General features: G+C 45.9%; 1 protein-coding gene across 1 annotated transcript in view; it reads right to left on the minus strand.

Annotated features, from left to right (window-relative positions):
• The window catches only part of ANKRD33B (ankyrin repeat domain 33B), a 23560-nt gene continuing 9188 nt past the window's right edge, over window positions 1-14372 (minus strand). Inside the window, exons 3-5 of the mRNA XM_015409635.1 lie at window positions 10541-10681; window positions 1246-1799; window positions 1-63 (exon numbers count right to left, since the gene is read on the minus strand). Of these exons, the coding sequence (XP_015265121.1) occupies window positions 34-63; window positions 1246-1799; window positions 10541-10681 (725 nt within the window). The 3' untranslated portion in view covers window positions 1-33. The remainder of the gene's footprint in view (window positions 64-1245; window positions 1800-10540; window positions 10682-14372) is intronic.

Genomic DNA, 14372 nt, shown 5'->3' on the forward strand with positions numbered 1-14372 from the left:
GTCGTTTCGACGTTCCTTCTTCTGAACAAGATTCTATAGATAATTTCCAGGTTTTTGTCTCATCTGTAAGAGTAGAAATAAAGCCTGATGCTCACATATTTTTTCTTCATAGGTCAATAGCAAAGCACAATTGCTAGTAGAAAATTCACTTCAGGCGAGTTACAGTCACACAGCAGGACATCCTCCCACTCCTCACACAAGCGGCCCAGCTCCGGTTTGGATCTGAGCACCCCGTAGCCCGATTTTTGAACAGAGGTCCAGAGGGGAACCAGGAAATTACAAGCCAATTAGCCTAATGTTTGCAAATTAGTGGCAACTGTAATTAAAGATAGAATTATTAGGCACATAGAGGAACAAAGCCTACTGAGAGAAAAATCAGCATTTATTTGCATTATTTATAGTCCAGCTTTCTCATCGAGACTCAAGCATGGCTCCTGCAAAGGTAGAGTCCGCCTCACCTTCCTATGAGTAAAGGCTAAAGAGTCTGGGACTTCTCAGTTTAAAAAACACATGACTTAGGGAGGACATGATGAAACTGTTGAACTTGAGTTCATTCACAAATTCACAACAATAGACCCTCCCAGGGCTGAACAGGATTCTTATCTCACTACAGATGTGAATTTTCTGCCCCAAAGCATTTCCCCTCAGCTCTAACCAAGTCGATTACAATGTGCATTGTGCCTTTGCATCCTTTTCAATACTCAGGGATCTCCATTCCAACTCATATCTGACCAAGGGAGCACTGACTCATGAAAGCTCATTGGTCTCTTGGGTCTTTTAAGGTGCTACTGGTCTCCCATGCAGCTGTTCTACTGCAGACCAACATGACTACCCTCCGAAAATACCTTTGTTGAGTCTGATGCTCCCAGGTTTAAGGCACTCAGCGGCCCTCATAGGGCTTGGGGACCTGAGCATTGATAGTGGTTCCATCATCACAATTCCCTTTCAAGTCCTCTTTCTCTGGGGAAACCCTTGTTTCTGTTTCTCAGCTTCTTCTGCCTTCATCTTTTCTTCTTCCTCTGACTTCTTCTTTTCTTCTCTCAGCTCTTTATACCTCCATTCAGGAATCTGCAGGTAGTTCCCATCAATGACACTGCTTTTCCGCTTGACTAGGTCTGGCTGGAAGGTAGATGGGGGTGCCTTGGTGATACGGACTTTGGGGATTACAAACCCTGGCCGCACACTGCTTCTTCTCAGCAAGTGCAGCGGCAACAGACTGGTTTTCCTTGGAATCACAATGCTCACCTGAGGGAAGTGCAGGTTTACAGGCTGTAGGCTAGCTCGCCGCTCCTTTTTTTTGGAGACTAATGTCACTCTGGAATTCTGAAACAGCTTCTCATAGCTGTTCAGATGGTCTTTATCTTCTAGATATCTGATTTCCTGGGCTCTTTGTCTCCTAAGGATTTCCTGCACAGCTGGTCTGCGTTTTCCTATGCCAGGTGGACTTCCAGGGCACACAGTTTTACAAGCTACACCAACGAAACAGCTCCTTAGGCCTGTTGTCACCCTCACCGTGTGATCAAGGACACCATCTTCTTCAGGCTCACGGGAAGCTTTGAAACACATGATGGATCTCAAGCCTTCTGAGATCCTCTGCAAGCAGCTTTTTGGCTCTTTGGCCTTACTAAGGAGCTCTTTCAACTTTGGCCATTCAAGCTCATACTGGTCACAAAACTGCTCAGCACAAGGTCTATCCATAAGTCTCTGCATAAGACATGCAGATTCCAGCCTTCCTGTGAACCATGCCCATTCCTCAGGAGTGAACCCACGGCCTGGGTCTGTTGCATGAATACTGGCCCCTCAAAGGGGAGATGGAGAAAGAAGGAGAAAGAAAAAGAGAAATATTACAGAACCATTAGACACGTAAAAGGAAGAATCATCTTGAATTTTGTATGGCTTGTTGCCTATTCCCTCTCCAAACTTACTACCTGGAAATGTTCAGATCCACCAACCCTCACTTTGTGGTATCAGAAGATATGGGAAATTTACATAATGGAAAAAGTTATATATCAAATTGGTCAGTATGAGTTAAATCCACCTCAAACTGACTTTATAGAAGTGTGGTATACCATATTTATTTATTTGGATTTATATCCCGCCCTCCCCGCAGGCTCAGGGCGGCTAACAGAGGCATAACGCCAGGTAATAACAATAAACAGTAAAATACTGACTAAAATTACAAAATAAACAAATAATTAACCAGAGTTCTTAAAACATTTTCCGGTGCTCCTCTACTCACTTCCAGATTTTTAAAGTCAAGATGGTGTTCTCAATAATAGTTGCATAACAGTGCCCCACTGTTGTCCCTAGGCACGTCCCACTCCCTCCGATGGTACCCGCACCAGCGATGACAGTATGCGGAAATTATAGGGCGTTGATGGAACAGTGGTGGCAGCGGTGGCTCCTATTCAAAAGCCTGGCGGAAGAGCTCCGTCTTACAGGCCCTACGGAACTGTACGAGGTCCCGCAGGGCCCGGATCTCCTCTGGGAGCTCGTTCCACCAGATAGGAGCCGCCACCGAAAACACCCTAGCCCTGGTCATCACAAATTTGATGGTCTTGGGGACTGGAACATCCAGGAGATTTTGATTCCCTGACCGTAGTGCCCTTGGGGGAACATATGGGGAAAGGCGGTCCCTTAGGTAGGCCGGTCCCTGGCCATATAGGGCTTTAAAGGTACAAACCAGCATTTTGAAATGAATCCGGTACGCTATTGGCAACCAGTACAGCGCTTTCAGCACAGGCTGGATGTGTTCTCCTCTAGGAAGACCCAGCAATAGCCTGGCTGCAGCATTCTGCACTAGTTGCAGCTTCCGAATTTGCAACAAAGACAGCCCCATGTAGAGAGTGTTACAGTAGTCTAACCTCGAGGTGACCGTCACATGGATCACTGTGGCCAGGTCATCACAGTCGAGGAAAGGGACCAACTACCACACCAGCCGAAGATGGTAAAAGGCCGACTTGGCAGTGGCTGCTACCTGGACCTCCATCGATAACGAGGAGTCCAGGAGCACACCCAAACTCCTAACCTCCGACACTGGGACCAATGGCGCCCCATTGAAGGTCGGGAGAAGGAGCCCCAACCCCAGACCGCTCCGACTCAGGCCCAGGACCTCCGTCTTTGCCGGGTTTAATGTCAGCCGACTCAGTCTGAGACAACCAGCCACGGCCTGTAGTGCCCGATGAAGGTCATCTGGAGTGGAATACGACCGGCCGCCCAACATAAAATACAGCTGAGTGTCATCTGCATATTGATGACACCCAAGCCCACAACTCCGGGCAATCTGGGCAAGGGAGCGCATGTAGATGTTAAACAACATCGGGGATAGCACTGCCCCCTGAGGTACCCCATATTCGAGGGCCACCTCCGGGACCACTGATCCGCTATCGCCACCCTTTGTCCCCGACCCTGGAGAAAAGAGGCCAGCCATTGAAGGGCAAGCCCCTGAATCCCCACGTCGGTGAGGCGGTGGGTCAGCAACTGATGGTCGACCGTATCAAATGCGGCCGACAGGTCTAACAACAATAGTGCCGCCACACCGCCTCGAACCAGATGCCTGCGGAGATCGTCAGTCAGAGCGACCAGTACAGTCTCCACTCCATGACCAGGGCGAAAGCCGGACTGGAAGGGATCGAGGACAGAAGCGTCATCCAGAAAGCCTTGCATCTGTGTCGCCACCGCTCTCTCTATAAGTTTGCCCAAATAGGGCAAATTGGACATCGGCCGGGTCCAATGATGTTTTTTTCAAGAGAGGGTGGACCACTGCTTCCTTGAGTGCCCTGGGGAACAGTCCCTCCAAGAGAGACTTGTTGATAATCTCCCGCAGGGCACCTCGAAACCCCTCACGACCCGTTTTAATGAGCAAAGAGGGGCACAAGTCAATGTCGCATGTGGTTGGACGCACAGACACAAGCAATCTGTCAACTTCTTCCAGACTGAGTGGGCAGAAACTCACTAAACCCGGCTCCAAAGACGTGCAAGGGGCCTCAAGTTCGCTCACTGGCGGAGCGCCAAGACTTTCTCTGCAAAATAGCTCGCAAATGCCTCACAGCCTATATCCAATTCCCTCACATTTTGCCTGCCCTGTGGCAGAGCTGTCAACGACCGAATTGTGCTAAATAATTGTGCCGAGCGTGAGCTAGCAGATGCAATCCCGGTCGCATAGAACTCTCTCTTAGCGGCCTTGACTGCCATCTCATAGGATCTCAACCCACCTTTTTCTGACCCCCTGCGGACCGAGGCAACCGCCTGGGCAGAGGTACCGACTGGGCTACTTAAGGTGGGGCCAATTTAACCCAGACTCAACGGCAGAGACGTACGTGCTCACGCAGGGGCCCCAGAGTGGATGTTATTGCTGCCCGGTTACGATGAGCTGCTGCGGCGTGGTATGTGGGACTGTACAACATGCAGGGCTAGTGAACTTGGACGCTTTTATGTGGCCGTTGTGTGCCCAGTTTGAGGATCGGAATGCCGGGCCCAAAGCAAGGGCCTTCTTACGCACTCTGAAGCAAGGGAAGCGATCAGTGAGAGAATACTCGTCGGAGTTTAAATTGCATGCAGCCAAGGTCCAAAACCGGCCGGATCAAGTCTTAGCAGAGTTGTACAGGGTAGGGTTAAACCCAGAGATCCGCGAAACGGTCCTGTGTGCAGTAGACCCGATTTCCCTCCCAGCGTGGATGCAAGAAGCGGAGAGTGTGGAGACTCGGTTGAACACGCTACATCTAGACATCGCAGCGGCAGGGGGAAAGTCAAACCCCCCCCCACTGAAGGTGAGATCTGCATGCCCGACTGAGTCTACCAGAGAGCAACAGATGAAACAAGGGCTCTGCCTAAAGTGTGGAGAATGGGGCCATTTCGCAGCCGACTGTGGGGGATCGAGCCCAGGGAAGCCAGCACAATTGGAACCAGCCAAGGCACGGCCAGGCACACCAGCAAAGAAACCAGTGGGAAAACCTAAATTTGCTAAAGCGCTACAGGTCGCCCCAGAAAAAATCGGGGAGGAATCCAGCGAAGACGAAGGCAACAAGCCAGCGGGAAAAGGCCAGGTCCTGCTGTGAGTGGCACAGAGCAGCTGGGTGCCAAAAGCAGTGAGCAGCTACCTCCCCCCCATTCTTCGTGACTGTAACTATTATTAACCCAACGCAAGGAACTCACATTCGCGTGAGAGCCCTTATTGACTCAGGGTGTGGGAGGGACCTCATCAATCCCTCCTTAGTAACGGGGTTTGAAGCTGGGGTGGTGAGACTACAAGACCCCCTAATTTTCACTCAAATGGATGGGTCCACGATGAAGTTGCCATGTGAGTTCAAGATGGTCCCGTTGCAGGTGGAGGCGGGGGATCACTGGGAGGAACGTCCGTTTGTGATCACCCCCACAGCCAGATTCCCACTGGTATTAGGGAGCCCCTGGCTGCATGGACATGACCCTTACATTTTGTGGGATGAAGGGAAAGTACAGTTCATCTCCCCTCAGTGTCAATTGCACCGTTGGAACTCACAGTGGGGTTCACAACCTGTCATGGAAAACCCAAGGGCATGTTTGGCCCAAGAGGAATTACAATCCATTCCCCCTGAATACTGAGACTTGGCTAGGGTCTTTGAAAAGGAAGAAGCCGATGAGTTCCCCCCCATAGGCACTCAGACTGTAGTATCGAATTGCTGCTGGTCACAAATTGCCTAAGGGGCACATCTATATGATGGGGCCGGCAGAAAAGGATGAACTGTGTAAGTTTATCAATAAGAACCTAGCTAGGGGTTTCATCAGGCCAGCCTCCTCCCCTTTTGCGGCCCTGGTGCTGTTCCGAAAAAAGAAAGACAGGGGCTTGCGGCTGTGCACGAATTATCGGGGTTTAAATGCTGTGTCATCGACTAATGCCTACCCCATGCCCCTCATTAAGGATTTACTGGCTGAAGCGGCTAAAGGGAAAGTCTTTTTGAAACTAGACCCCCGGGATGCCTACTTCCGGGTACGCATCCGGGAGGGGGACGAGCACAAGACTGCCTTTAATACACCCCTCGGCTAGTTCGAATACCGTGTGATGCCATTTGATCTTCAGGGGGCTCCGGGGGTCTTCATGAACTTGATTAACGAAGTGTTGCACAAGCATCTGTTTAAGGGGGCCCTTGTTTATCTAGATGATATCTTGCTGTACTCCCCCGACCTCCCCTCACACATGAAGTTGGTGAGGGAAGTCCTGATGACGTTGCACAACCACAAACTGTTTGCGAAACTTTCCAAATGTGAGTTTCACAAGTCACACATTGACTTTTTGGGGTATCGTATATCGAATAAGGGACTGGAAATGGACCCAGGGAAGGTCCGCGATGTGCTAGGGTGGGTTAGGGTTAAGCTAACCCTAACCCCCTGCACCCGCTGCCAATTACAATCCTTCTAGGTTTCTTGAACTTTTACAGAAATTTCCTGCCCAACTTTGCACAAATCAGTTTGCCCCTCACTTCACTGACTTGCTAAAAACGAAAGGGAAGGGTCCGGAGGCTACCAAGCCGGGGGCGACGCTGGCTTGGAGCAAAGAGTGCCAAGAGGCTTTTGACCACCTTAAATCCCTGTTCACATCAGAACCTGTCTTAGCCCACCCCGATGAAAATAAAAAATTAATCGTCCAAGTCAATGCATCAGACGTAGCCATGGGGAGGGGCGATCCTGCAAGAGGGGGCTGACGGGTTACTGCACCCCTTAGCTTATGTGTCAAGAAAGTTTAATGACACTGAGCGGAACTGGTCGGTTTGGGAAAAGGAGGTGGGGCGATCAGGCTGGCACTTGCTACCTGGAGGCAATGGCTGGAAGGAGCACGAGTCCCGTTTGAAGTCTGGACTGATCACAAGAACTTGGAAATGTTTAAAACACCCCGGAGCCGCAATGCCAAGCAGCTCCGGTGGGCTGATTTCTTTTCCAAGTTTCAATTTACCCTTCATCATTTCCACGGTTCTACGAACTCTCTCGCTGACGCCCTATCCCGCCTCCCTCAGCACGACAGCCAACGGGAGGTGATTTTGGACTCTATATTTACGCCCTCCCAACTCGGCAGGGCGGTGACAACGCACAGCCGTGCCAGCCCCTCCTCACCTACTACGCACCCAGAGCCTTGTCCCCACCCCCCTGACTTGCCAGATGGGACGATTGCTGCAACCTCTCCCAACTCCGAGTTGGCTGTGGGAGGCGATATCCATAGACTTTATCACGGATTTGCCCCCGAGTAAAACTATGTTGGTCATTTGGGTTGTCATGGATTTATTCTATAAGCAAGCACATTTTGTCCCATTCGCTTCCCTTGTTCAGTCGCACAGTCGAGTCCGACTCTTTGCGACCCCATGGACCAGATAATGCCAGCCCTTCCTGTCTTCCGCCGTCCTCTGAAGTTGGCTGAATTTCATGTTCGTTGCATCTATGATACTGTCTAACCATCTCATCCTTTGCCATCCCCGTCTTCTTTGACCTTCAATCTTTCCCAGCATCAGGGTCTTGTTCAGTGAGTGCTCCCTTCTCATTGGGTGGCCAAAGCATTTGAGCTTCAGTTTCATTATCTGGCCTTCCAGGGAACAGTCAGGGTTGATTACTTTTAGGATTGACTGATTTGATCTTCTTGCAGTCCAATGGACTCTCAAGAGTCTTCTCCAGCACCATAGTTCAAAAGAATCTATTCTTTGGCGCTCGGCCTTCCTTATAGTCCAACTCTCACAGCCATACATGATTACTGGGAATACCATTGCTTTGACCATGCGGACTTTTGTTGGCAGGGTGATGTCTCTACTTTTTATCATGCTGTTTAGGTTCGCCATCGCTTTCCTCCCAAGGAGCAGGCGTCTTTTAATTTCATGGCTGCTGTCACAGTCTGCGGTGATCTGGGATCCCAGGAACGTGAAGTCTGTCACTACTCCCACGACTTCCCCTTCTATTTGCCAAGGAGTGATGGGGCCGGATGCCATGATCTTAGTTTTTTTTATGTTGAGCTTCAAGCCCACTTTTGCACTCTCCTCTTTTACCCTGAGCAGGAGGCTCTTAAGGTCCTCTTCACTTTCTGCCATTAGAGTGCTATCGTCTGCATATCTGAGGTTGTTGATCTTTTCCCCAGCAATCTTAATTCCCGCTTGTGATTCATCCAGGCCAGCATTTCGCATGATGTACTCTGCATATATATTAAATAAGCAAGGCGACAATATACATCCTTGTCGTACTCCTTTTCCTATGCTAAACCAATCAGTTGTTCCATATCCGGTTCTAACTGTCGCTTCTTGGCCCTTATACAGGTTTCTCAAGAGACATGTGAGGTGGTCTGGTACTCCCATCTCTTTAAGGACCTGCCATAGTTTGTTGTGATCCACACAGTCAAAGGTACTTTCTTGCTTTCTCCATAATCCAGCGAATGTTGGCAATTTGATCTCTAGTTCCTCTACGTCTTCGAAACCCAGCTTGTACTTCTGGCAGTTCTCTATCCACATACTGTTGAAGCCTAGCTTGTAGGATCTTGAGCATGACCTTGCTAGCATGTGATATGAGTGCAATTGTGCGATAATTTGAACATTCCTTGGCATTGCCCTTCTTTGGGATTGGAATGTATACTGACCTTTTCCAATCCTGTGGCCACTGCTGTGTTTTCCAAATCTGCTGGCAAATTGAGTGCAGCACTTTAACAGCATCATCTTTTAAAACTTTGAATAGCTCAGCTGGGATACCATCACCTCCACTAGCTTTGTTGTTAGTAATGGTTTCGCTTCCCTACCCACGGCAAAAGCCCTGGCGAAAGCTTTCCTACTCCACGTGGTCCATCTACACATGCTCCCGGCTAAAGTCATATCTGATAGGGGGGCCCAATTCGTTTCCCGGGTCTGGGGGGAGCTTATGAAGCTTATGGGAATCGAACGTGCGTTAAGCAGTGCCTATCATCCCAAGACTGATGGACAGACAGAACGAGTAAATCAAACCTTGGAGCAATATCTGCGCTGTTTCACTAACTATCAACAAGATGATTGGGTGGATCTCCTACCGCTTGCCAAGTTTTGCTATAACAACACGTGTCACTCATCTACGGGGATGTCCCCTTTTAAGGCACTGTATGGATATGACAGCCCCCCGGTGCCTTTCCTGGAGGGAACCTCAGAGTTGAGGACGGGAGATGCAGCGCAATGGTGTCAGCACCTGAAGGACTCTTGGCCGCTCCTCTGCAAGTTTCCTACTGCAAGGTGTTCTGACCAAATCTTGCCTCTCATCCCCCAGACATAGTACTACTGTTCCCCTTTCCAGCACAGTTATACCTTCTCCTTAGGAATGCCACTGCCACAACCTTGGCCCAGTCCTAATGCTTCCATGCTTTGAGAAGCCTGCATTATCTGCCTCTAGCATCCATTTAGCATTTTTCTGAACTACTAAGGAATTAGTAAGGAATTGTCATCATGACCCTATAATGTCCTCTCTTTGGGGTTTAATCCACTGAGCAACACAGTAGCCCCTGGAAGTTAAATTGCAAGTGGATGTAGAGTTCATTCCCTGAAAGATAGTCTGAACCATTCTACTTTGGTGTAATTCCATTAGTAAATGGTTGCTTGTTCTGGGCCTTCACAATAGTACAGGTATTTCCAGCCCTCCCCATGCACCCACGTACTTTTTGTACCCCTCTTGGAACCCAACTAAATTCTCTATGAACAAAGGCACTTCTTCAGCATGCAACAGGGCTCTCCTGCCTCCTCCTTTTCACTGCATCTTGTTTTTTGGTTCATGGCTAAAATTAGTTGATGATAGTTTACAGAAGCTGGGCTTCTCCTTTAAGCTTTTTAACCAAATGGAATATCCCTCCACATGTAAACCAATTAAATTTAGCATGTTACACTATCTGTGGAGCTCTAAGGGTATGTTTCCTATATTATTTGGGTTTCTCAACTCCAAAGATTCTACCAGCTTACTCTAAGTTTGTAACAGTTCCCAAATATAGAATACTATTATCTAAGGCAAGGCTAAATGTCTTGCCACTAGGGAAACTAGCAGGTATGTTCTCAGGGATTCCATTCCCTGAGCAGCTTTGTGGCTGCAAACCTGGGAATTTAGATTGATTGATTGATTGATTGTCATTTGGCATTTTTTCATTGATTGCAACAAATACAACACTGCCCATGAGAAGCGGATTACCATTTACATCCAAAAATTGAGCCCCGCTGTAAAGCAGGAGATTGTAGCTAAGCTATTAGCTGACACAGTGACCCAAATGTGACTCTCGCAGTTGCAAAACTGTTGTCTATGGCATTTCATGTTATTACTTTCTAATGTAAATCTTTTACTCATAATTCTGTACCTTTGTGTTTCCCCTCGTCTGCCTGTATAGTGCTGGGTTTTTTGTCTTTTCCTCTGTTTTGTTTTTTCTCTGTGGTCTATGAGCACTAGTAAAATAATGGAATGGAACGGAATAGTCCACTGGTCTCCCTACTGCTATTGGGAGACACGGGATCCTCAGGGACAGCATGAAATAGCTGTTTGTGCTGTGTCTGGGGGGGGGGGGGAGAGAGGGGATAACAAACCTGAGAACTCTTCATACCTGCCAACATTAAGGCTCTGATACATTCTGTTCGACCTTGCATTGCAGATTTCATGAGGGCAGTAAATCCAAAGACATTTCTTTTCTCTATATCGAGACCAGGATAATAATTCAGTAAATAATGTGTAATGGTAATATGTCCTACAAAAAGGAAAGAGAAACGATCAGTCCTGAAAAATATTACTTTTAAATCAATACAGGCTCATAATTTGAAAAGTTCCAAAATAAGGAAAGCATTGTGAGACTGTAAAAAAAAAAAAAAGACATACCGTATTATGTGTCTCAGAATGGTAGTTTATTATACTGTTATAATTATAGTGTTACTGTAAGTTGCTTTATGCAGTTATGGTATATCTCTTCTTTTCCACTGAATATTTCTATTAATATTACATAATGAACAGTTCCTTAAAAGTGGGAAAACGCCATCAGTATAAACTTTTTGTTTTATAAATAATCATGGCCTGAGACTTCAGGGCAGATTTCTAAAAGGTCAGCAGAGTATATTACCCACTCAAATGTCACCTTACAGGGATCCTGTGTGCTAACCATTATAATATTACTATTACATATGCAAGTATAACCATGGCCACAAAAACATGGGAATAATTTTGTAGAAATATGTCTTTATATTCTTTGGGCCTGCTGTAGTCTACCTATACCCCGCCCCCCCCCGGGTCGCACATCGCCCCATAAAGAGCTGGTATTACTTGGCCCCAGCACCTGTGCTGGAACAGTGTATGTCCTCCGTGGGCAGACAGCCCTGCAATGTGGAAAAACACTCCCTGGGGCTGTTTCAAGTCAGGAAAAAAACTTGGGGGAGGCAGGAGCTCCTCCCTCCCTCCCTCCCTGCAGTCCCAATGTAATTCAGGTCCCTGCATCACTTCTAAATTGAGTTTCCACTGGGAACTTCAGCTGTCACAGAGCTGCCAGTCCCCATGGTAAGAGACATAAGAGACGCCAATGTTGGATCAGGCCAAAGGCCCATCCAGTCCAACACTCTGTGTCACGCAGTGGCCAGAAATACCAGTGCCATCAGCAGGTCCACCAGTGGGGCCAGGACATTAGAAGCCCTCCCACTGTTGACCCCCCCCCCCCAAGCACCAAGAAGACAGAGCATCCCTTGCCCCAGAGCCCCTATCTATACCTTGTGGCTAATAGCCACTGATGGACCTCTGCTCCATATGCTTATCTAATTCCCTTTTGAAGCCATCCGTGCTTGTAGCCACCACCATGTCCTGCGGCAGTGAATTCCATGTGTTAATCACTCTTTGGGTGAAGAAGTACTTCCTTTTATCCGTTCTAACCACATGGTGATCATGTGGTAGATGTACCATATACCTTGGACCTCAAAACTTCCTCTCAACAAGAGGCAAAAAAAATATTTCTTTCCATAGGAAAGATGAAGTTCAGCAAAAGTCTCAGCTATTTTTCTAAAGCCAAGCAAGATCCAAAAATCCCTTTTACGCAGGCAGCACAGGAAAAAAACTGCCTTTTTGGACCTGAACCACAGAGACAGCACACAGTATGATTTTGAATGTCTGTATAAATAGATTCAGTGTATTTATTCTTAGAAATGCTTTCAGCGGATCATATCAGGCATTATCTCCAATAGAAAGCTAGCTTGGGTTTTGTTTGCTTGGCTCTGAAAGCTACCATCACTGAAATATGTGAAAAAATTATCACAGGAGTAGCATGAGTGTTCTGGTTCTGGAATGATAGCCCCCAAAGTAGAATGGCAGCCCCTGGGAGTACCATGAGTTTTCTGCAAATGGAATGGCAGCCCCCAGAGTGTCATTCCAGTCCTAGAAAACTTCTGCTACTCCCAGGGGCCGTCATGCCACTCTGGGTGTGTTCAGTCTGTGCTTGTAAGGACCAGGAGTTCAGGCACCTCAGGCTACAACTTTGATAGTGAAAAGCTGACAAAAAGCTGAGATGGCTCCATGTTACTTGGTGAAACTTTAAGTTTTGTACACACAAAAAGGCTATTTTTTTTAAAACTGCCCCGAAAGGCAGAATTTTATTGAAATTTTCACGTTTTGCACAAACACAAAATAAACATATATACATACACATTATTATTCTTTTTAACAAACATTATGCTTATGCCTAATCCACCTTAATCTCTATTCTTGTAAATTATGTTGAATAACCATCCATCTCTACCTCAATCGAGTATATACTTTCTAATAAACGAATAGTCTGTCCATTATAAGCTTGCCTACATGTAATTATAATACCAATTATAGAACCATGTCCAAGTATTCTGGAATGTAGAACCGTGTCCAAGTATTCTGGAATGTAGAGTCTGTTAAACCTTTTATCAATAAAGACAATTTATCCAATTCCGCTGCCTCCAAAACTTTGTTTATAAATTCTCGCTTTGTTGGTATCTCTGTTGATTTCCAATATTTAGCATAAAGAATTCTGGCCGCCGTAGTTAAATATACAATCAAATAGCGATCATCTTTGTTGGAATTTTCAGGTAAAATGTTCAGCAATAAGACCTCTGGTTTAAATATCACTCCCCTACCTAACACCTTTTGCAAAACTTCATGCACCATTACCCAATATTTCTTAGTTTTTTCACAATGCCACCACATATGATAAAATGTGCCAACCTTATTTTCACATTTCCAACACTTATTAGAAAATTTTAAGTCGATTTTAGCTAACCTTTCAGGTGTTACATACCAGCTATGAAACATTTTATAAACATTTTCTTTATAAGGAATAGCTAGTGATCTTAATATTTTTCTTCCATATTTGGTCCCACTGCTCCAGGTTAAGATTCTGCACCCGTTGAATCATATTCCCTTTCACTATTTCATCCAACATCAAATCATCAAGTAAAAATACATAAAGTCTTCATATAAGTTTTAGGTCCGTGGATATAATAATCTTTTCAATCTCTAACAAGTTTTTATAGAATCCAATTTTCTTATCTTTGGTAAATCTAGATTCTATTTGCGCTCTTTGCCACCATGGTAGATCCTCTAGTGGTTTCAAACGTTCCTCAGAGTCCAATATATCCAGATACCTTCTCTGCATTTCTTCCTGGTAAGCATTTGGGAGTGGAATAGCTTCTAGTGGGACAATCATTTTTTAATTTTTTGTACAGAAATGCCTGTATATATTTTCCCAAACTTTTCGGCAAAAAGCTGGCTTGGTCTTTATGTATTATCTTTGATTTTATAAGATTTTTAAAAATCTTTCTGTCTAGTGGTTTCAAACGTTCCCCAGAGTCCAATATATCCAGATACCTTCTCTGCATTTCTTCCTGGTAAGCATTTGGGAGTGGAATAGCTTCTAGTGGGACAATCATTTTTTAATTTTTTGTACAGAAATGCCTGTATATATTTTCCCAAACTTTTCGGCAAAAAGCTGGCTTGGTCTTTATGTATTATCTTTGATTTTATAAGATTTTTAAAAATCTTTCTGCTAATACTGAGGCAAATATTTTATAATCCACATTTTACTAATGAGATCGGTCTATAATTTTTGATTTCTTTTTCATCCGAATCTTGTTTATGAATTAATGAAATTATTGCTTCTTTCCATGATTCTGGAATTTCTCCATTAACCAATATGTTATTGCAAACGTCTTTAAAATGTAATTGTAATTGTTCTTCAAATGTAAGGTAGAATTCTATTGGTAGTCCATCTGGGCCTGGTGCTTTGCCTTTATTTTGTCTTTTTAAGACTTCTACCACCTCCATCGTTGCCCTTAATCAACCATCATCGTGATTGGTTGATTAAGGGCCTCCCTTTGTTTTCCTGTAAATTTCTTCGGATGATGCGTATTTAAATATTCTTTTATCTGTTCCATATTAAC

This window comes from Gekko japonicus, unplaced genomic scaffold (genome assembly GCF_001447785.1).
Source record: "Gekko japonicus isolate JY-2015 unplaced genomic scaffold, Gekko_japonicus_V1.1 scaffold2820, whole genome shotgun sequence".
Taxonomy (NCBI): domain Eukaryota; kingdom Metazoa; phylum Chordata; class Lepidosauria; order Squamata; family Gekkonidae; genus Gekko; species Gekko japonicus.